Source organism: Cyprinodon tularosa, unplaced genomic scaffold (assembly GCF_016077235.1).
Source record: "Cyprinodon tularosa strain WSP-4 unplaced genomic scaffold, ASM1607723v1 ctg46, whole genome shotgun sequence".
Taxonomy (NCBI): domain Eukaryota; kingdom Metazoa; phylum Chordata; class Actinopteri; order Cyprinodontiformes; family Cyprinodontidae; genus Cyprinodon; species Cyprinodon tularosa.
The window spans coordinates 1,810,930-1,834,938 of record NW_024039185.1 but is presented as its reverse complement, the minus strand read 5'-3'; the positions used below and the strand labels follow the sequence as shown (position 1 = coordinate 1,834,938).

Genomic DNA, 24,009 nt, shown 5'->3' with positions numbered 1-24,009 from the left:
TTTGTTGTGTCCCATTTTCCATTCCACTGAGCACACATGTAAGTTTGTCTTTCAGTAGCAACCACCTCGACATTCCCTCGTCTTCAAGAGATGCTACTTCCTCTCCCTCAAGACACTTCATAATATGAGTTAACAGTGATATGCGGGATTTTCCTTTAACATCTTCCCTTTGACTACCAGATATGTTGAGAAAATCACAAACTTCCAGTAAACTGTCTTTAGTCAGGGTGTGCAACTCTCCTACTACCTCCTCTTGTAGCTCTTCCAGTGGCATCATGTTAACTTTGAAGCAGATGATCTTTTGTGTACCTGATATCTTTCTGGGTTTAGTGGGGGGGATTTTGCAGATTCAGAATTCAGTAACCAGGCTGTGGCAACTGGACATCTGGACAGCAATCCCAGCGGTGCCTCCAAAATGTTACGCCCCTGAAAATGGGGAGGAATAAAAACAATGAGAAGAGATGTTTCCTCAGCGAGAACTTTTACTCTAATAAATATTGGTTTTACAACAATTAACATTTATAAAATCGTACAGAGAGTGCACACATCTTACTAATATAGTATTTACCTGAGGCATAAGTCCTACAACAAACAACAGGTCCTCTGAGATTAACATTATAAAACCAAAACATGTTTATTTTAATAAAAGAAATGAAGCACATCATATAACCCATTAAACAACTAATAAGTAGCTTTGTTCATTAAAAGGTAACTGTTTCCTCACACATTAGAAAAACAACTTTATGCTTCAACACAAACTAGTAATGTAATAAAAACTCTTACAAAAATAAATGTGTGCAAAACCGCCGAAATAAGTGCAAAATACACCACCAAAAGCATTTATGCGCATCTACAACGATTCAAAATGGCGACGCCCGTTACAACTTTGTGATGGTCGGTGCGTTCTAGGAGTGAGCCAACTGACACGCCCACACTTACACACGTCACTACACTTCTGAATAACTTAAATTATAACAAACACATTTAACATTGCTTTAACACGTTAGCTGATTACTAAAATCATGCTAAATATGTTTAACAGTGACAACATACCTGAAAATGGGGAGGAATAAAAACAATGAGAAGAGATGTTTCCTCAGCGAGAACTTTTACTCTAATGAGGAAAAGACCGCGGCATCTCCAGGCATGTGGGCGGAGACAGACAGCGTCATGTCTAGTTCAAGATCGCCTCGTAAACTGTAAATTCACACATCTTAACCACAAATTACACAATCAGGAAGAAAATAAACCATGTAAGGCAAACCACTTTTTAGCGTTTTAACCCTTTTTAAATCAGATGATTTTCCAGATTACCCACTTTTGATTTCTCTTCTTAATGTATTACCGTTTTTTTTAAATAATGAATTCAATAAATTCTCTTATGGTCTAATTGATAATATCTACTATTTTAACTTATCACACGTAGAAGTGAATCACAAGTAGGTTTTCATCCAGGGGCGAGGGAGCCTGATTCCATTGTTTCTATGCTGCCCTTGTCTCCAGCCTGCGTTGGTTTCCAGGACAATAGTGGAGATTCTTCTGGCGAAACTGCAGTTCACTAAAGTTGGAATTGTTGCTGGAGGTCATGAACATGATGAGGCTTGCATAAAATAACCATCTGATGGATTATTTCCAGTCCTGACTTCAACTTTAAATATGAACATGTATAGACAGGATGGTCTCATAAACTACTGTAAGTTTAGAGGAATGGTTAACTGAATGCCGTTGTGTTCTCTCTTTTTCCCCCCAGGAGAAGCTGGCTTATCACAGACGCAGCAGAAAGCTCTTGTCTCCAGGCTTATACCTGGGCTACCTGAAACTTTGCACATCGGTGGAACAAATCAGGGTGCTGGTACCCCAGAAACTCCCCAACGTTCTCTGTCACACCAAAATACGGGACAACAGCAATGTGTCCAGGTGGGAGAACCTTTGAAACTTTGACTTGTGTACTACATTAGCCAGTTAAATAACAGAGATCTAACTACCCTGGAATAACCTTCCATCTGGGACGTCTAGAGAGGAGTGGCAGTGGCTGCAGGCTCTCAGCTCTCTGGACGAAGCACTGGAAATGGACCAGGATGTGCAGAGTGCACCACATCGCCTCTTAAATGACCTGCGCAGTGCCATCAGAGACCTAATGGCACATATCAATGTCCCTGGAAACCAGGTGAGAATGAGGCTGGTGGTGAAATAAATGGTTTTCCAACAGACAATAACAGCACAGGTCTCACAAAACCAATCAACCCCCATTACAAATAACTGCAGAATCAAAAAGTGCTTCAATGCAATAATGCTACAAAAAAACCCACACAAAATGTTGTTTTTCTTCCCAAGGTAATTTTCGTTTTTTTTGCAATTTTCCCCTAATGAGCTGGTCTTTTGTTTTAAATAGTGTTTAGCCTTGTATTTTAAAACATTTATTTTAACAAAATGTATGCAAATTTGCACAAAATATCTGGTCTTCATTGAAAAACAATGGTTTTAAGCAACAAATGTATTATTAGCAAAGTCTTCCACTCAAATAGGAGCTCCTTAGTTACGGCTCACATGGTTATGATCCAATGAGGAGAAGGAACTTTGGAGTTAAGCTGTCTGGCAGCAGTAGTCTGGAGATCTAACAAACCTATACATGTCGTCATATTTTATGTTAAAAAATCAGTGCAATTTTTTTCTAGCGATAATTTAAAAATGATAAAAATAGAGATCTCTACAGTATTTTTAAACACTTTAAACTACCATTAAACATGAGATGTTTATAGGGAGAATATAATACTGATAAAAAGCTGTGGTTCCTTTGCAGACACACCGCAAAAGCAAGTTATTAATTAGCCACTCATTTTTCTTTGGCATTTCTTAACAAAGAAATTATGGACAAATATGAAGATGTCGTTGGTTTATTAGACATAAAATAAAATATCAAAAACGTATAAGCTCTCCTATTTAAAGTTGACAGACATACAAGTTTTAATTAGAATTTGCTGAGAAAGGTTTTCACTGTGAATTTTCCTGATCTTATTCAAACTATGGGATCCAAAGAGTGTCAGAAGGCATTTAAATATATTTTCTTGACGATGGGAAACCTTTTAAAGCAGTTATAGAATAATCAAAACAACTTATGTAAAAACTCTTTTCACTTAAAGTGATAAAAAAAAACTAAAATCTAAACACATAAAGTTATCCTTTAGACTTATTGCTCTATCCAAGGAAGCTAATGCTACAAGGACTGACATTTTCTTTCTATAAACTGTAGGTTTATAAATGCTTCCACAGATTTCTGTGCTACTATAAGAATATACTGATGTATCAAATGTAAATTTGAAAGTGTGCAGCAGTTTTACTGAGCAGATATCAATTTAGGATTACCTGCATTTACCCAGGCTCAGGATTTCCGGATCTACAGCCAGGAAGTGTTGGAATTTGGAGAGAAGGTGTCCTTCGTGCTCCTCCTTCCGCCTTCAGATGAAGTTTGCACAGCTCCTGGTCAGAATAATCCATACTCCCCTCGCTCTGGCTTCCTCACCCTGCCCCTCCAGATCTTTGAACTGGGTCAGTGTTCTAAGACTTATCCAAATTCACTAACAGGCCCTTTTTTCAGGCTCATGTTTTCCTGTATTTATTAACAGCGTATTTACCTCTATTCACAGTGCACTTTAATGCATATTGGCCCAGTTTCATTGGGCAGTACTGCAGAGTGTCGGCTCTCCTGGAGCTGGATTCCCTCATGTCGCAGCAGGCTCTGCGAGAGGCCTTCTCTGAGGCTGAGCTCCTTGTCGCTAAGAAGAAACACCAACAGGTTCAGGAGCACATGCAGGTATCATCACTGGCTGCATCGAGGTGTATTTTTGAGAATTTAGAACACATTTAAACTGCTTAATGTTATTTCTAAAAGAGATATAAACTTTTACAACCTTTCCATAGCAAATGGAGGAGATGTGGCGAGATGCAAGGTGGATTATGGATGCCTTGCAGTATGCCCGCTACAAGCAGCCAACAGGAGGCATCTCCATCAGCTGGATAATAGACTTTTCTAAAGAGGTTTTGCCAGACAAGCCTCCCTCCACCTCCTCCCAGCCAGACTTCATGCCCTCCCCCATGCCCTCACCAGAACCTTGCTGCAAACACTCAGGTCAGATACACTATAACAACACTATAATGTGCTTTAAAAAATCATTCATCCCATTTAAACGTAGTTACATTTTTGTTATGATAGAAACCTGATGCTACCGGTTTTATGTGACAGATCGTATTCAATGATTGTGAGTTTGTTTTTCATTAAGGAGGTAATCTAACTTTCACAGATTAGTAACTCTGTTGCATTACCTGAAATGTGACGCAGCGCGTTACTCCACCCTGATCATTTAGTGACTTTTCATCAACACACTCTCTCTTTAGTGGGAGATATTTATACTTTAGGCAGGGCAGAGATTAGCATGGAGCTTAGATGGAGGCAAAGGTAACGCCGTCTGGCTAAGGAGCCGTAATGTGGGTGGATGTTCAGCATGCATTGAATACAGAAGAGAGAGGATTGGACAGAGCCACTGATTAAATGGCACTGTTCCTAGAAAAAAGGACTCAATGAAGCTAAATGTTTCTGTGATTTGCTAGTCGTAAACTCCTCACATCATCTCAACACTGACTGACACCTGATTCCTTTAATCAACACCATCAACTTCTTTAAATTTTCAGGGCTGTACTGATTTTACTTGCAGGGTTTACTTTTTTCCACACAAAAATGCTGTGATCATACCGTCCTGCTAGGGATTTTTTGTAGAATAGTGTAATGCTGTTTAATTCAATTGCAAATTACATCTTATTTTTGTCATCCTGCTTAAAGTAGGCATTATTTTTCAGTTTTATATCTATTTTATAACAGGTTAAAAGCTGTCAACAAGCAAAAATATAAAGTTGTAAAACATCCTATTGTTCTTTTATTATAAAAAAAATCCACACAATTATATTACAATTTACACGTAGTCCTTTTATTTATCTTATTCATAAATGTATCAAAAATTGTTAATATTCCATAACTGAACCTCTGATCATCTTTAGAGTTCCAATAACAAGAACGTTATTCAAATTCTTTGGCATTCTAGATCACAAAAAGTAACTCCATAGTTACTTTGGCTACTAACATGTTACTTTGATTAAACAGTAACTGATTTACTCACTCAGTTACTTTTTTAGAGAAGCAACTATTGACTATAACTACTTCCTTTTTTAATTCATGTTTCCAACACTGAATATGGATGCAGCTGCTTATAGAGGCATCAGAGTTTTGTTGGAGAACATTAACAATTTATAGGTTACCATTTCAGATCACTTGCTCACCCCTTACAAATGGAGTCCCCCCCGTCCCTCAGTGAGGTCTAGAAGCACAAGATTTATATCCACCCATTCAGCAAAGATACCCCTACATGGCTGTACCTCCTATTTTGGCATTTTACCAATTAAATGAGCCCTTGAATGATTACCTACTGTAAATTAAGTAAAAAAAAAAGTACACAAGTCAAGAAAAAAGGTAAAAAGCTAATTCAAAAGTTAAAAAGTAAATTAAAAAAGTTAATAAGCCAAGTTAACAATTATATTTAGGTTTTTAAACAAAAATTTCTATTGCGAGCATCAGAGTTAATGCCTCTAAGGTTATGTTCTACCAAAACGAATTGTGTTTTTTCACTCTCAGAGTGTTTTTCATGAATTTCTTATAGAAGCACTTTTGTTATTTTTTTTTTATATATATTTGGGCAAGTTGGAGTTTCTTGTTATTACATTGACATACATTTTTGCCATCAAACTATTTATACTTTTTCAATGTTACAATAAGGTCATGTCCTGGATTCCAGTAACACTATTGGCTTGGAAGTTTTATTTTCAAAGTATTTCACTGAGTGCCCTATAAAGAGTTAAGAGAACAAACTGCATTATGAAGACAAATGAGTACTGCAGAGAGGTTAGGGAGAAGGTTGTAGTAAATATTAAAACAGGGTTAGTTTCTAAAACAATTTCCCAAGTTGAACATCTCATGGAAGTTTTGTCCGATCTTTAATCTGAACATGGGGAGAAAATGGACCAACTGCAGACATACCAGGACATGGACATCCACATAAACTGACAGGTTAGACAAGGAGGGCATTTATCAGAGAAGCAGCAAAAAGGCCAATGGTAGCTCTGGAGGAGCTGCAGAGATTCACAGCTCAGGTGGTAGAAACTGTTGACAGGAATACTATAATTCGAGGGCTCTTCAGGTGTACCTTTTTTGGAGGAGTAGAAAGAAGAAAGCCATTGTTGAAAAGAGGCTATATGAACTACTGTTTGTTGTGTAACCTAAACCAGGTAGAGGACCAAAAAAATGCTGTCATTAAAATAGGAGAAGCACAGAAAGATATTTACCAAGCATGAAGTTTAGTTCTGTGCCACTGTTTATCTCTCTGTGGACATCATCCCTAAAGTTAAAAATGATAGTGGAAGTATTTTGATGAGTTTATGTTTTTTCTTCAGCTGACATATTCTCTATGCTTCTGTTGGAGGCTCTTGTCTTCTGAGCTATCTGTGGTGCAAAACTAAAAATGGTTGCAGGATAATGTCGTGAAGATGCTTTTCTTTAACAGGGACCATGACCCTAAAATTGATTGTGCTAAATAAAGCCCAGCCTGGAACAAAATCCTTTGAGAGGCTGCAAAATGCTAAGACTTGGGGAGAGGTTCACCTTCCAGCGGAGCGATGATCCTAACATACAAACAGAGCTCCAATGGAAGATTAAAATCAAAGTATATTCATGGATCGGTCGAGTCAACTAAGTGAGAGAAAAAGTTGAACATTTTTGTCTGTAGATGTTCAAATCTATAGCACATGTAACCCAAAGACTACTAGCTTTAAGGCTGCTTCTGTAATGTACTGGCTGGGAGAAGTTAAAGACAATAAAATAAAATACTATTCATTGAACACCATGGATCCTTTTTATTCCTCTTCACAGTTAATTCAGTAATGATTATTGCACCCCAAAAAAAACATGCATAAAGTTTATGATTGTCAGTTGACACAAGTTGAAAAAAGTCAAAAGTTCTGAACACTACTAGTTTAGAGTTTCGATTTGCTGAGTTATACTTCAATTGTCTAATTGTGTCCATCAGATTACCCTGGTCTATCAGATGAAGAGGGTTCCTCCGAAGTCTTCCTCACCACTGACAGTGACTACGACTCCAGTCGTGCACAGAGTCCCCGTGAGCTGGACCTGCTCCCTCCCTCACCTTTATCCTCCACAGCCCCCCTGGAGCCTCGTGGTTTCCTGCGTAGCGATGGGAGCGGCTCTGGAGGAGTTCTGTGTCCCAGTGGAGATGGACGTGGAGGAGGAGCTCTAAGAGATTCTACGCCGGACGTCCTCCAGGCCTCCGAACCTCAGTTTGGGAGGGAAAGTGAGCGATGTGGAGGAGGAGGCAGAGCAGTTCGTTGTGGTGGAGAAAGGCGGAGGGGACCTCCAGAGCTTTTTGACAGTGACTTCATCCTGCCTAGCAGACAAATCGAGCTCCTGCACATCACAGAGAAGAGGCAGGCATTCTGTGTCAGAACCAGCAGCCTGGAGTTCCCTTCCACCACATCAATCCACAATCAGCCTTACTCCGACTACTCCCACTACTCTTCACCCTCCACCTCGCCACAGAGTAGATGGCACCGCCCTTCGTCAGTGGATCGATGTCCCGGAGAGCGCTGCGTACTGCAACTTCCACCAGCACGGACGTTGTCAGAGGACAGCGGCACTCAAAAACTCAACTCACCATCACCTGCTGCATTCAGGATAGGCTGTCACGCCACACTCAGAGTCTACCCGCAGTATCGAACAGGCCTGCCAAAGGAGACGAGTGTTAAGGTACCAATGCATGTATAAAGTTTCAGTTTAACTCTCTCGCTCAGTCAGAACTGTTTCGTTTTCATTAAAAACGTCTTTGTTTGCCATTCAAACTTAGAATCTCAGATGTTTTTTTTAAAGTCCTAGCGAAGTCATATTTAAATGTCAAATCATTCTGGTTTAAACATGTATATAAATGTACTCTTTATCAGACGATATTGTCCCAAAAGTTAGAAAATTTCTATTTAAAAAAAAATCATGTCTTAAAATCGATGTTTGTTCTTTTTTGTTATCTTATGCAGGCCAGTTAGTTTTATGTCAGCTTGGACACCTAAATTCGGCCAATCACATACCAATGGTCTTCTGTCAATCAAATTTTTCGGTCATATGTCGCAGCTAATATACGCAAGGGTTGAAATAAGAAATAAGAATCATTTACTTTACCATTAAGTTCTGTCCCAGTGTTTACGGGGATGGATGTCTGTGTCTTCGGATAGAGCTAACAGAACTGGCAGCATCGTGAGGCAATGGCTCAAACATGTACGGCTGTAAACCTTCTACACCAAACAAAGCTTACACTGCCCTGGTGTCCTCTTCCACTGCAACTTTATCCCCGCTTTCCTCCTCTAAATAAAAAATGTATGACGGAGGAGACTCCTCCATGACCTCCGACACAAAACTCTCCTCCTCCTGCATGTTTCTGCTGTCCATAGCGTTCCTTGACAGTGTCGTTGATAAATGCTATTTGGTCACAATGTCATTTCCCATTGGGAACCTACTAGCACTAAGTTGCTAACTGGTTAGCAAGATGCTTCCGACAAACCGGCCACAACCAAATCTGCTTGCGAACCTTCTGCCACAACCAACGACCAATCACATTCACTTTACTCAGTAGTGTAAAGTTGGGCACCACTCGGGAGAATTCAGAAATGCAACGGTTGGAACAGCTGTTCCCTACGACTTTAACAACTTTAGATTATTTCCAATTTGGCTTATTATTTTACTTTCTTCCTCTCAAATGAATTAAGATTTCTTGGGATCCTGAAGTGATGTAATAAAATGTTAATATTACTTCTAGTAATAATAACAGTAGTATTAATAATAACATTTGTATTAAGGGTTAAACTAGTACCATGCAGCATTTTTTTCCTGTTTTATTTTGCTTGTCTGTTTACTTTTTAAATTCACCTTTTTGTGAATTTACACTTGTAGTCAGACAAAATTGGTTTTTTTGCCCAAAATGCATAATTTTTCCTTCAAATTATTTAGTTTTTCTTAAGAGAGCCATGAAGAATTTGAAAGGATGGCTTTTTTATGTTTCTCTTCTCCTGCTGCACAATCTTTTGTTACATTTCTTATCGTTTGTTGTTTGTGATTGTCAGCTGAACGTTGCCTCCTCTTCCTCCTATTTTTCAGCTTTGTGTAACTTTGGGCACAACGGCTCGGGAGATGATCCAGCTGGTGGTCCAGGAGATGAACACAATCTCACGGCGCCTGCTGGGCAGCAATGGAGGTGGTGAGGAGCAGGAGAAATGTGTTTACTACAGTCCTGAGCAGTTGAAGCACTTTGGACTTGTGCTGGTGGTGGACAACAGAGAGAAGTGGCTTCAGGATGACTTGTGTCCCCTGGAGCTGCAGAACCCCTGGCTGAGAGGCAAACTCTGCGTTCGCATTAAAGACTATTCACCACTCGCACTCAAACACAGCCGGGCCACGACAGTGTGACCCATCTATGCTCGTATCCGGATTTACATTTCCTAAACCTGCAATTAAATTACAAAAATCCGTTTTCTTTGTCACTGTAATAATACATAGACTGCAAATTGTAATATATATATTTTTTCCTCCTGAAATGAACATTTGTACAAAATGTGTTTCCCTATTTAAGAGGTTTTGTCTGTAAACATCAGACCCTCATATGGACACCAAATGAACACTTTTTTTTTAGTGCTGTCAGAAATCTTTCAGCAAAATCTTGTGACACTTAGCATGGGTAAGAGTCTGTCTGGGACTTTTGGCATGGCTGACACCAGCACTTTTGGCTGCGAGTGTTTCCAAAATGACACAGGCTCCGTTATCGTCACTATCCTCCCCAGACGCACACAGAAAGGGCTTTTCATTGAGCTCTCTATATGTTCTAATTCCCAAAGAGCTTTCCCGCCAAGCACCCGGCCTGTTTTAAAGAACAGACTTCTCTCACTGTTTGAGGAAGCATTGGCCTGTAGACTGTTCACAGACACTCGGTTGGTGTAGCTAAAACAGATCATATCAAACCAGCTATTTGTCCAAATAGGGGAAAAAAAGGAGCAATACTTTGTATGCTGTTGTTTCAAACTGACAAGGGAAGGCTATAAACTTTCATTTTCTGTCCTTTAGGTGCGGCTGGTCATTTTGACCCCTCGCCGTTTCCTTTCTTTGTAGTATTCTGAAGTAGTGTATGAAATGGAGCAGCAGGCAAATTTCATCCTTTCTGTGCATTAGATGGTAGCCACCAGGAGGACATTTCATACTTGCCTACCAGTTATCTAAAAGACTTTTCAATAATTTGGCAAACATGTTGGATCAAAATGGACGCCAAAAGTAGGGAAGTGGGGGAATTGGTACTGTACTTCACCAAAAGCTAACAAACTCAGAGGTTTTGTTTCACTTCACTTTTTTTGTTAAGGGGGTTACGGCACTAGTGGCTCGTTTTTTGTACAGTGAGCTGACCGGAAAGGGGGGTACGGGAGAGGGGGAGAGACATGCGGCAAAGGACCTCAGGTTGGATTCAAGCCACATCAAAGATCTTAAGCCGGGCATACACTGTGCGATTTATTTAAATCGTCGCACGCAGCTACAGCTCATACAGTACGACGAAACCGCAGGGTTTCGTCGTTCAGTGTGAGTTCACAGTACACAATGTATGTTCTCACACTGTGCAGCACGACGCTCTGATGCAATCTACCGGCTCACACTGTATGTCTAAAAACCACGTCGGACTCAGCTCACAGTGAGATGGCGCTACTCGGACTTGTCTATCCAAATCAATAGAAGAGGAATATGAATCTCACTAGAGTGAACCGCACTGCCTTGGCAGTTTGTGCAATTTTGTGCTGAAAGCCCTAAAAAGAAAAGGCGACAATGTATTTGGACAAAGACATGGCTGAACAAACGTGGCTACTACAGTCTGTCAATGTTACAGAAAGAACTTCATTTCACTCGTACCCCCATCATGCTTCTGTGTTTTCCTCTGAGAGGAAGAATCCTTGTTTGCGCATGCCCACTGAGCGATTTGCCCCAGACTACACTAAATGACGCACAACGCCCGACAAGGCTAAAAGTCGGGCCGATCGGAAAATTCTTGTACGACTGGAAGGTTGCCCCGAAAAGGGCATAAAAATCGCACAGTGTAAGCCCGCCTTTACACACACTCATATCAAGACTCATCAGATCCATTATCAGATTATGAAAACTGCTAAAGGGGTGACCCTTATGAAAACTTAAAATTTTTGAAGTGAAGTTCTATCTAAAGCTTATAAGCCGTTGACATCTCAACTGCCATAACTAAGTGTTCTCAATTAGTATAGATTCAAGCTAGGAGGATAAAGACTACAGCTAACCTAAATGGGGACGGGAAAGAATGGGACGTCTGCTATCTCCAGTCTCAATCTCAAAAAGGAGGTACATTCAGTCACCAGTTTATGAGCCTTTAAAAAATGGGTAGGTAGGAGGCGGTGAACCATTAACAATCTTTCATGAAAAACACTCAGGGCCTGATCTTCATAGATTGCAAATAAGGTGGGTTAAATTGCTTATGCAGTAAACAATTGTATGTCTATTTAAAGGGCATGCTGCAGTTGATCTACAATTGTGTGTGCATCATAGTGCACAGTGGTTAAAACCTTTTCTGAATGTCCTTTTAAAGTAATGTATGTTTGGGAACAGTTGGAAACAGTTCAGTTTCGAACTGTTGTTTAAATAAAACAGTTGTGAATATTATCAACAATGCACTTTATGTATTAGTATCTTAAAGCACTACAACGAAAAGGTCAAAAAGATAAAACTTCATGAAATTCAATTGTAAAATCTAGCAAAACTGAAGAAAATTTAGGAAAAATGTATTAATTTATTGATTTTATTTTTACATTACGTTTTGTTACATTAATTGTCTGCAGTCCCGCTGCATAAACCTTTGACATGCAGATCACTACTACTATTACTATTCTAATATTGTTTATTCTGCCATTTCTGCTATCATACAGACACTCTCTCCGTCTGTCATTTCCTTAATGCCTTCTACATGGCAGCAGTGATTACAGAAATGTTTGCATGCGAGTTTGCACCTGACTTTCAAACATGCTAAATATAGAAGCAACAACTTTGCTTGCAGTCTGTTCCTAGTTTGATATATTGCTTTGCGGGTGGTAGGGAATTACATTGGCATATTTCCCTTCCCACAATGTCATATTTAAGTTTTGTTCATCAATATATGTTCTGCATGTTCATGAAGGCAAACATAAAGAAAAGTTTGGAACTGCTGTTCCATTTATTTCAGAAATGCAGTTTAATTAGCACCCATTTGGTCGATCAGCTTTGCACATGCTATCAAGTTTACATGTGTTTATACACAAACTTCTTGGAGATCAGGCTCTGAGGCTGGAATATTGGAGGTCTAATTCTTTCTGTATAGCAACAGGAATATAGCATTTTGGATATATTTTTCATATCAGTACAAATTACAAATATATAAAACAGATCAGACTGGGACAAAAAAAGGCTAAATCAGAATCTTAGTTTATCCTTCAAACACAATCTGTGAGGAAAATGGAAAATAAACTTCATATGAAGTCTTTGAAGCTGAGTAATTTATTTCAAGTCTTTTAAAGAGTGTGCTACCATGGGTGCTAATAGTTGGGACGATGCTTTATCTCTCTGGTTCTTTGTTAATCCACATTGTTTTACCGCAGATTATGGCAAAACCTGCCTGGAGCACTAGAAAAGGCTAGAGCATGAATTAATTTTTTCAATAAAACAATATAAACTACAGATGCCTCATACTTGCCCTTTTATCCTTCCAAAGGTAAATGTTAAACTTCAGATTATGTAGAGCATTTAAATCACTCAGCTATGGAAATTGGTGTCTATATTTCAGAAATTATAATGAGATATATGACTTGGTATGGGTTAGAAAAAACAAAAAATGAATTAGAGTTCTGGCTAATTTAAGATATCTTTTTGCTCCTAAATGAGGCCTCTTAACGATGCCAACATTCAACCCCCTAGCTAAATTCATATATTTTAAAGCCCATAATATTATGTTACAGTACATTTCCCATTGCTTTATGTCGGGATCTTCAAGGGGAAAACTTTAGTCGTTTTTTTTCTCCATCAGTTATTTTGCACCATGTAAAATATTTTATTACTGTAAAATTCTAACCTGCAGGGTCAGCAGAATTTCCTACTGTAAATAAAAGAGTACAATGTAGCATTAAGGTTTAAAAGAAGAGTTGGAGAAAAAATAGAGGACCTCGCCTCTGTTAGTCTAGCAGAAGTTGAACCTTTTCCAGGGACTTTGACAGAGTTATCTCACACTGTTTACAGAGCTGTCTTTTCCTACACATTTAAAGACATGTTTTACATGTTAACTGCTGTATAAAGATGTTCTAATGAGTTGTAACTGGTTTTACTGATGGCTTGAGCTCTCGTGTTACCGCCTAGATGTTCTCTTCATGTTTAAAGCTGTTTTTTTGTTTGTTTTTTACGATGGCCATCTGCAAAAACAAATTGCTCGGCCACAAACTGAAACGTGTATTTAGATAGAGAAGATCAGGGAATGAATGTATATCTGCCCTAAATGTGAAATGTAGTACAAATGGGTGTGTTGGAGGGCTGTAACCACTAAGGATGTCAAAGGTCAATTACATTTTAGGTTTTTGAGATTTGGCTTGGACGATGGAGAAAAAAAAAAGAGGTGTAAATTCCTTTTTAGTCTCCTAAGGTCCTGTGTTTACAAGGAACTGTTGGTGGATCCATCAGGCAACGTCATGAAGGAGACATCACGTCACTTTTTTTAGAATTTATTTTTATGGAACAATAAATGAATATAAGAAAATAAAAGCCCTTGTTTGTTTATTTTTTTGTGCTTTGTTTTTTCTTTTTAAGAGATGTTAAGAGCGTAGGAACTTCTGGTTAGCAGTAATATCTTTTATGGGTTATTACCTCTAACCTCTAAGTACAAATTAACTGAAGCATACTGTCTCTGTCGGAAAGCTGAACATTTATCCCATCATCTTGAAAAACTGTAAGCGGCTAAAATTTGAACTGAGTATGCATTAGATTTTGATCTAATTGAGAGATGCTTTACATGTTCCATTAATTCATCTGATAATGATCAAACTGACATATAGATGACTGTTTTTGCCTAAAGCAGTGACCTCATATCTATTTGCCACCCAGTTGATGAAAGCTGGATGGTGAGCAGCTGTAGAACGAATCCCACGCTCTTTTTGGGCTTGGCTGCTAAAAGTCAGTCACCAAGGATGAACAATGGTGTAAGTATTTACCACCCTGGCTGAAGCTGCATTTTCACTGTCACTTTTGTAACTGATTTCAATGTGATTGAAAAATTTGTACTTTACCTCAGACCTTTGAATCTCCTTTGTCAGCTGCAGAATTGTGGTTTATTAAATTCAGATTCTCAGTTCTTAAGGACTAAGGACACAAAATAATAGGGCTATATCTCTTTTATTAAGACCATTCAATGTGCATTTAGTCAGTGGTGTAAAGGTCTGGAATAAACTCCAAAAAGAGCTGAAGCAATGTCCAAGCATGAGTCTGTTTAAAAAAGCGCTCAAACTGAGGTTTTTAACATGTACTGTGATGAGGAGGGGGGGTGATGGGTGCTGTGGGGTGCAAGGTGGGAGCGGGTGGAGGGACTGTGGTGTTGGGCTGTGGCACTGATGATGGTACTGCTAGTTCCGATGTATGCCGATGTTGATATATATATATATATATATATACACATACGTGTGTGTGTATGTATATATACTTGTGTATGTATATATAGAGAGAGATTTTGTATATACAAATACTATATATATTATTTATATGTATATATATATATATATTTTTTTTTTGTCTGTGTGAATATGGGATAAAAAAGATAAGTTTAACAGAAAAGTTACTCTGAGTTGATTTAAGTGCAATTAGAGGGAAAGGGGGTATGAAAAATAAGTTTTCATTCTTCATACCCCTTTTGAGTCTATTTCTATTGATCAATGTCATTTCTCTGGCTGTATACAGGTCCTTCTCAAAATATTAGCATATTGTGAGCTGTATGCCAAAATCATCTGTATCAAGACAATAAAAGACCTGAAATATTTCAGTTTGTGTGCAATGGATCTAAAATATATGAATGTTCAAGTTTTATCATTACGTTATGGAAAATAATGAATTTATCACAATATGCTAATATTTTGAAAAGGACCTGTATACCGACAGGTTTATTTGATGGAGGGTTTTCTATTTATGTTCAGTCAAATTTAATTAGTTTGGATATTGGTGTTGGGTTTGGTTGATGTTAACTAGTCTCTTTTGTGTGTATTTGGTTGATTCATTTATAGTTGTTTGTCGAATTTTCTTAAATAAATTCCTATTCATTCATTCATTCATTCATAAGCAAAACCATGCATTCTATTAGATGCTCTAGACAAAAAAACAACTTTATTAGCTTAACTTAGACAACCTTTACTGTATATGTCTATCTTATATACAGAGAGTGTATAATAAAAGCGCAGCAGTGATCAAGAATAAAGACAGTGTAGGAGAAAGGGAAAACAAGTTTAAAGTCATGGTCCAGTAGGACATTGAGTTGTGTTCTATTTAAAGGGATTATGAAAAAATCAGCCACGTTGATAGTGCAAATATGATGTTGCAGGTGTGATGCAGAGTCCAGTTTAGAGTTTCAACAGTTCAGCAGTCTGATGGCAGTGGGAAAAAGCTGTTGCAGAACCTGCTGGACCTGCAGCGGATGGGAAGCCTCTTCCCAGAGGGCAATAGGGAGAACAGTCCATGGTGGGGGTGTGAAGGGTCACTGATGATGTTACGGGCTCTGGACACCCAGCGCTGGGATGAAATATCTTTATTGGAGGGAAGAGGAGCCCTGATGATCCTCTCTGCTGTCCTCACCGCTCTTCTCACATTCTTCCATTCTGAGGCACTGCAGCCTTTACACCACACAGTGAGACAGCTGGTCAGAATAATTTGAATAATACTTCAGAAATGTAACATACATTTTTTTTTTTATTTAGAGGAAATACAGACTCTACTCTTAACACAGAGCATTGAACATTTCTAAATATGGAAGAGTGCCATTTTTAAAGGGATGGCTGGAAACCTAAGACTGTAAACTAGCTTTTAATAAGCAAACCAACAAGTTCACCCAGCACCTCACATTTAGCCTGAGCTGCCACTGCATCTATCTGCTGTGATAAACTAGCCGTGCTGCTACTAACGAGGGTAATAACACAAGCACATAATCAGAATTATTGGATACATCCTGTTGAGAAAAGACTCAAACAGAATGAGGATTATCCATCTTATAAAAATCATAATTTTTTACTGCTTTGTAATGGCAAATTGCTATCAATTCGTTTCAGTTTAAAATGTGTGAGGATGCCTCCTTTTTGAGTGCCTGTGTTGTGAAAGGACTCCTCTTTTACATGCTAAGCACACACATGCAAAACATTTGGATGTCATGATCTTGTTGGCTGATGACTGGCTTGATTGCTCATTCCCTTCATCTGTCTAGCTCCACCCAGTTTCTCATTATCACTCTTTTGTTTTACCTGCTCCAGTTTCTATTTAACCTGCCTCTCCCCCAGTCATAAGTGCCAGATTATTCAAGCCCTTGGTGAGACGTTTCTAGCGGTTATTATTGTTTCTGATTGCCTGATCTTGACCCGTTCTGCCTTTGAAACTCTGAGCTTACCTGTTCTCGTTCGTATTTGTTTGCCTGACCTGTCTTCGGACTCCTGTCGGATTCTGCCTATTTACCGAACCTGGAAATGCTTCATGAAACCGACATGGGTTTCCCTTCAGGCCAGGACTTCTGTGAACTTCCTCAACTTTGGCTTTGGCTTCGCTCTCTGGATAGTCCTGCCTTCCTTTGTCTGCTTGGATCTGATCTCCTGCCTGTTTTTTACTCTTCAGGGCTTCAGCATCTGGGACTCTCTGGACAGCGTTTGCTGTGTCTTCATCATAATCCAGTGGATGTGGATACTGCTATTGGAGAGTTTTTTTCCCCCTTCTGTGATGTCATAAAGGGACTCATTTTCAGACTGACCATTCTGAGCACACATTAGCTAAGAGGTGGACCAAGGCAGTCACAGAGGTGAAAGGTTTTTGGTTTTTCTGGACCTCATAAATTAAGGAGAAACATGACACAGATTGTTTATAAATGGAATTTTGCAAAAATATGGGACCTTTAATACTTTGAAGCAATGATATGAGATTCATTTTTTAGAGATTTGCTTGATATTTGTGGGCAGTAAAACAGTGATGCAAATCTGTTCTAGCTCCTCTAAAACTAGCTGTGTTGGATTAGGAGCTTGTGTGTTTGAAGGTCAGTGTAGTGTGATTCAAGCTTGGTAAAATGGTGCACCATCCCGCTGGAAATTGCAATAATTTGCCACGCTTTGGAAAGCCTTGGATGATGTTATAGGGTCTAGTTCATTCCATGGAAGCTTCTTCTCACCATAACGCCACTACTTCAGGCCTGAATTCTGAATACAAGCTGGGATGGATACAGGCTTCACAATTGCTTTTGCTAAATTTTGACTCCACAAGCTAATTGTTTGACCTCAAGACAAGACAGCAATTTTGCAGTATGTTATTATCCTGTTTTAGTGAGCCTGTGTGAACCGCAGCCTGAGTTTCCTGTTCTTAACCTCCATGAGAGACATGCTGTGGTCTATTGCTGCTGAAGCTAATCTACTTTGAACCCTACCATGTTGTGCATTTAGAAAGGTTATTGTGCCTACTGTATTTCAGCTATATTAATAGGAGATTTTCATCCTCAGAACTCCTGCTTTCTTTGTCTTTTTTTAGAGCATTTTTGTGTTTCCAAGAGAGATTTTTGTGTAAAACTCCAACTAGATTAACCCATGTGGCGTTAAAAACCATGCCACATTTTAAGTAATTTAAATCTTTATTTCTTCTCCATTCTGAAGCTCACTTTGAACTTCTACAAGTTGTCTTAATGTGATGGTTTCAAAAGCAGCAGAGGAAGAAGATGGCTACAAATAGCTCAAGTAACTTCAAGAAACACCTGGAGAGAGTGCACAGCAACCTTAAGCTAGAGGTTTACTTCCTCTTCCCGGCAAGAAGATGGCATCCATGATGGTGTGAGCAAATGGTAACTTGTAATACGGAATATATTGCATTTTGGAAGTAAGATTCCTGGCAGTAGTTAATTTAACATTGTTTCCTGGTCTCTTGCACAACAGATACAAACCTACACATGCAACATTACTCCACTGTCGCACCAAGCATGTTTGTAGCAACAGTGGAGAGGAAAAAAACCTTTTAACAGCAAGAAACCTCAAGCAGAACCAGGCTCAGTGTGAGCGGCCATCCACAGGCCTGACTGGGGTCAGAAGAGATAGAAGTGGAGGAAGTAAAAGAAGCAGAGATACAAAAGCCAACTGTCAACCAGCTCCACAGGCTCCACAGACCAGGAGACACAGAGCTCTTATGGGCTCTTCTGGTTTCAACCAAGAACCCACACAAATAACCAAGCCACATTCACAATGCTCATTTTCCAGCAGGTTGTCCCCAGTGCACGCGTTTTAAAGGTATACTATGCAACTGGTGTTGATTTTCCAGCGAGGCTCCCCCCAGAGGGTGAAAGTAAAAGTGCACTGTCGTAAATATGCTTAGCTGTTCTCCTGGTTTCTCCGTCAAGCCAGACGCGGTTGTTTTGAGCTTAGCAGACAGGCGAATGCAACGAATCACCATGTCTACTGCGGTAAGTGACTATTTTGTTCCAATTTTAGAGTTTGATGATTTCGCTGTTTTCTCGCTGGTTCCGCCATGATAACTGCACAAATATCGCCACTGCGCTAGCAACGAGTATGACTTTCACTGGGGGCGTGTAGCAGTTCTCGCCGTAAAGAAAGACCGACTCTCGCGATGCACGAGACTTCTGAGCCTGTGGATGCGGGCCGAGGGCTCCTGCAATTGCAAGTACGGTATTTCCCCTACAGACCACCAGGGCAGCAGAGAAAACCTTTGTTCGACCTGAAATGACTCATTTAATCATCCAAAATGTTATGGAACACATTAATTAACTAAAAAAATGTTGCATAGTATGCCTTTAACAAAAAAATTCAGTTTTCTAGATTACTCCTTGAAATCTTAAAATTATCCTTCAGAGAGCACAGGAAACAAAAATAACTGGTGGTAAATCACTTCGCTGTTTCATTTTTCTTATTCTCTTTTAAATTTTCATATCAGTGCCATGAAAACCGAAAATGTGATTTAGAGCATATTGTAAATTGGTTGCTGAAAATGTAAATCTTTATATGTCTTCTAGAATGGTGCTGTTGTCTCTAGTGTAATTATACATATAAATCAGCAAAGAAAATGAGAGAGAACTCTACGTATATATATATATATATATATATATACAAAAAAACATACATCTTTATAGTTTGCAAGTTAGCATGTAGCTGAACATGTATTTTTACTTTACTGTTAATAAATTTTTATGCTTTATCACAGTCCTGTTTATATACTGTGTTTATATGTTTAGTTGACTCATGATCCCAGGGTTGAATTCTGGCTCGCCAGCTTGCTTTCAGCAGATTCATATCACAGTGCTCCCTTGCTAGCCCCCTATGTTTTTTCAGCCCATGAGCAAATAAAATGCTGCATGCTTCCCTGTCAACAGATCCTACAAACACTAATGTGGAGAAGGACGCACAAACACACACATAAACGTGGAAAGGCAGATAGCGGTCACAAGAATTTTGATATATAGATCTGTAAATGAACATGTGTACCATTTAAAAGATTTACACTTTTAAGCTATATCAGGATAAATCCACACACGTTTCTTAAATATCTTATCGCACACAAGTCATGCATTAATCCTTACCAAGTCACTACACCTTTAAGAGTGTCCCTGTAGCATTTATTGACAGTAACTTAAGAATTGTAATGGAATTCTGACACCTCCTAATTTTAAACCTTCTGACTCCAGGAGGACCCGATCTAAATATAACTTCTGGCACATATCTGGATACGTATAAAAAAAACATTCCAAAAACGCCTTGAATAGTGGCTATTCATGCTTAGAAAAAGAGATTCAATGTGGAATGTGCTCGCTCTAGCACGCAGCATGACTCGTGACTCAACAAAATCCTTGCATCCAACAACAGGGACAGATTAAGGTCCAGTACCAGTAAGAATCATTTGATATGTTTTTTTATGAGCACTTCCACTGGCAGGGAAGTCTGATTCAGAGGTTGTTAAGAGTCCTTGCAGAAACTGGATGAGTGCAAAATGCTCATAGCATTTGATATGACCTGAAGCCCATCTGAAAATTAACTTACCATAATATGAAAGGACAGATTTTTGGGCCCCAACCCTCTTCAGCCTGTTTTGCTCCTTTTACCTTCTGCAGAAGTTATCAAGTATTATGGATCAAACCAGTCACCTTGGCCAACCAGCCATGCACACACAAGACATATAACTCTTTGGTTTTCTTTGTATCAATTGAAAAAATGGGAACTACACTGAGTCCAGATAAGCACCAAAGATGTGACTTAATTTATGCAGCATTTTTGATGAATAAAGAAGTACATATTTTAAATTTATATGTTGGTATTCAGATTTCTAAATATCGATCATCAAATTGCTTTCCCATTGTAGATTACAACAAATTTCTCTCTTCAGAGGCAAAATTAACTGTATTTAAGTATTCAAAAGTACATGCATTTGAAAGTACTTAAGTATTCAATAAAATATACAATTACATATTCTAATAGTATACTTCTGTGTAATTTTAAAGAATCTTGTAACTTTCAAAAACCACCCGATGAACTGATGCGTAAAACTGTTCTGCTGAAAATTTTACACCACTTGTAAAGAACTTCAACATGAAATGCCAGAATAAAAGAAGAATAGCTATATTGATCTTTTGATCTTTATTTGTTATTCAAAAACAAACCGAAACGAAAAAAAAAAAGAGTGTCTTGATTCCCCTCATAAATTTTTACTATTCAATAGATGTTTAAGGTTGAATCTATTACCACAAAGAAACCGCAACTCTGTTTTGAGAACTCATCTTAAAGGCAACAACTAACTAACTTAATAAATTTCTAAACTACAAAAAAATATCTGGCCTGAGTTTCTCACATTTGTGGAAAGTCATGCAAATCTCTAAAACTGTGGTGTCCAAATTAAGTCCAAAGTGCTGCTTTCTGCCATGTTGATATTGCATTTGAAGAAAGAAAAACAACAGCAGCGGATTACAAATCTACGGAGGCCGATAGTGGTCATACTCGGCTTTTTTTTCCCTTTGTGTTCTCGAGATAATGGCATAACTATCTCCTTATCACGGTTAAACCATTAGTTGTTTTATTGAGATAACAAGAATAATTATCTTGTTATCATGAGAAAACAGTTATTGATTTTTTGAGATAACGAGATGATTAATCTGTATGAGTAAAGAACCAGGCTGGCCAACAGCCCTGGATTCCCAGTCCATCCATGCCTGCGGTGCCCATAGTTGTATAGTTGCGGTACCGCATGTGCGGTATGAGCAGTATTCAATGAGCAGTATTCAAAGTCCAGTAGGGAGATATAGTCCCTCAAGTGAGTTCTTGACCTTCCATACAGACATCTCTGAGAAAGCATCAGAGGGTGGTGCCCAGAAAACCTCCCAATGAGATAACTGAACCACCTGAGCCAAAATAGTAATTTTAATGGATAAGAGCTTGGTGTGTGATCTCGAAGGCTGGACACTCTTGTCTTATTTAACCTATTTCACAGGATGCACAGTTTTGAGAGGTAACCAGGTGACTCTAAGAGAGTAAAACGAAACTTATTGGCTTATTTTTCTGACTAATCCAATCAGCGAGCTCTGGAACACTGGTTGAAAAGAGCATCGCTTTGGACCGATACATATTTCATGTTTCACAAGCAACCTCCTCCCCACACCCCGCTCTCTCTTGTTGTCTGCGCAATCAAAGTAGTTCTAATCCACACATGGCGCACAAATTATTGTATTGCCTGCACGCTCTCACTCACATTAAAAAAACACAGCCAGACAGATTGAGCTCAACTTCACTCAGTCTTGGAACTTCAGTCATAACTTATGTCTTGACCATGAATGAGATACTAGTCCCATGGCCTCATCTCATTGGCCCAGCTAATTCTGATAAGATTACCAATGATTGTTACTCAAGTGCTTGAGACAGTTATGAGTTTAAACTGGCGGTTTGAAATGTATTTTCATCTGAATGATATAATGTGACATGAATTTCCACACATTGAAGAGGCCTAAAAAAGAGGATGGGTGGAATAAGGATGGGAATATAAACTGTGGCATCAAATCAATGTTTGTTGATTTGTTGGCTGAGTTGTTAGGCCAGGAAATGCTACAGTGGTAGGTAAGAATTATTCTAGCCTTTTCTAATACATCAATGACTAGGACTGCTGATATTACAACAATTGCATACGTGAATGAGGCAGCCATATTGAATTCTAAGATAGCTTTTTGTGAGAAATGTCTGACTTCCCAAGCTGACTTCCAATTGTTCTTTAAACTGTAAAACTAAAGTATTGTACTCTGGATTTCAATGTAATGTAGCATTATTAGCACATTGTTGAAACGCCTTCAAAACAAGGGCTTTTCCTCCAATTACTGATTAGATCCAGGATAGTCATCCTCATGTCCGAGCAGGGATTCTTCTCAATTTGTGTAAACAGAAATTGTCACAAAGCATAATTTACAGTACATATGAACATGGAAAACAACCACGTTAATTTCATTAGCAACATGATATTAATTTATTTCTCATCTGTGACAAATGATATGAAACCTTCCCATGCTGCACTCAATAGTTTGGTCCAATGCCTAGTGTCTGACCGACACAGCTATGAGCACCAGAGTCTGCCTTACTATATCACAGTTCAAAACTAAGAAATGCATTTTAATGTTTCTGATATCCCACAAATTTGTTTTAAATGTTAAGCTCACTATACGATTTTTTTATGTGGTTGTAATGCAGTATGGGTAATACCTTAATAAAAAAGTTGGTAAAAATACTTTTTAAAATTAACATTATCTTAAACTAAAGAATGAACTTCTGCAGCCACTATGGTAATATAATTAGAGCATCCCACTTCTATCCTTTCACCCCCCAGATTCTTGCCCCCTGCTTAATTCTGCATAATGCCAGTAGATTTTAGCTTTACCTATAAAACACCTACCCGTGGACTGTCAGCACCAAACATGTGTTCTTATGCAGGCTCTTGTATGTGTGTGAGTAGTTTGTGTATGAGTGTACAGTGGGTGGGAAAAAAATAAAGCCTACCACTACAGCATCACTCATTTCTGTCTCTCATTCTCCTTCCCTAGGGCCCATAAACCTTTAAAGCACCTATAAAACACTTGGCGAGGCCTTTTTGAAGTTTTTATGAAGATCAGGCTTTATTGTTCCCTAGAGATGAGCCCCACTCCGCTGGCGCCTCGGAGCTTTCTGGAAGTGCCAGTGAATTCAGAGCAGAGGGTGTGGGGATGGGTGGTAGTAGAGAAGGTAGTCCCATGGAGAGATAGTTTGGGATTGGAAAGGGCTCTCTGGAGCCTGTGTTTGTATTCCCTGGTGCATGTGTGTTATGTTGATAGACAAGCCGTAAAAGAATAGTCATATTTTTATCTTCAGGTGCTGAATTTCTGTTGTTTAATTACATTTTAGATTAAAGCTGGATAAGATCAAATAAGAATATTCAAATGAAAACACATGTGCTGCAGCTTGTGCGTGCCTGCATATTTGTTCAAAGACGTTGGGGCCAGCAGGTTGTGTTCTTGTTGTTTGAAGTGGGCTCTGTTGTTCTCATAGAAATAAATGAATGGCGCTGGACCCCCCTCCATCTGTCTGATCCAGCGGCACCGGCCCTCTCTC

The 24,009-nt window shown here is 38.9% G+C and overlaps 1 protein-coding gene across 3 annotated transcripts in view; it reads left to right on the top strand.

Annotated features, from left to right (window-relative positions):
- Window positions 1-10,135, top strand: part of LOC119793810 (ankyrin repeat and fibronectin type-III domain-containing protein 1) — a 233,314-nt gene extending 223,179 nt beyond the window's left edge. For all 3 annotated transcript variants that reach the window (XM_038301085.1, XM_038301084.1, XM_038301083.1), the window contains 7 exons: window positions 1,751-1,917; window positions 2,017-2,167; window positions 3,378-3,546; window positions 3,645-3,811; window positions 3,919-4,126; window positions 7,128-7,861; window positions 9,257-10,135. In XM_038301085.1, the coding sequence (XP_038157013.1) occupies window positions 1,751-1,917; window positions 2,017-2,167; window positions 3,378-3,546; window positions 3,645-3,811; window positions 3,919-4,126; window positions 7,128-7,861; window positions 9,257-9,565 (1,905 nt within the window). In that variant the 3' untranslated portion in view covers window positions 9,566-10,135. The remainder of the gene's footprint in view (window positions 1-1,750; window positions 1,918-2,016; window positions 2,168-3,377; window positions 3,547-3,644; window positions 3,812-3,918; window positions 4,127-7,127; window positions 7,862-9,256) is intronic.
- Window positions 10,136-24,009: the final 13,874 nt, after the last annotated feature.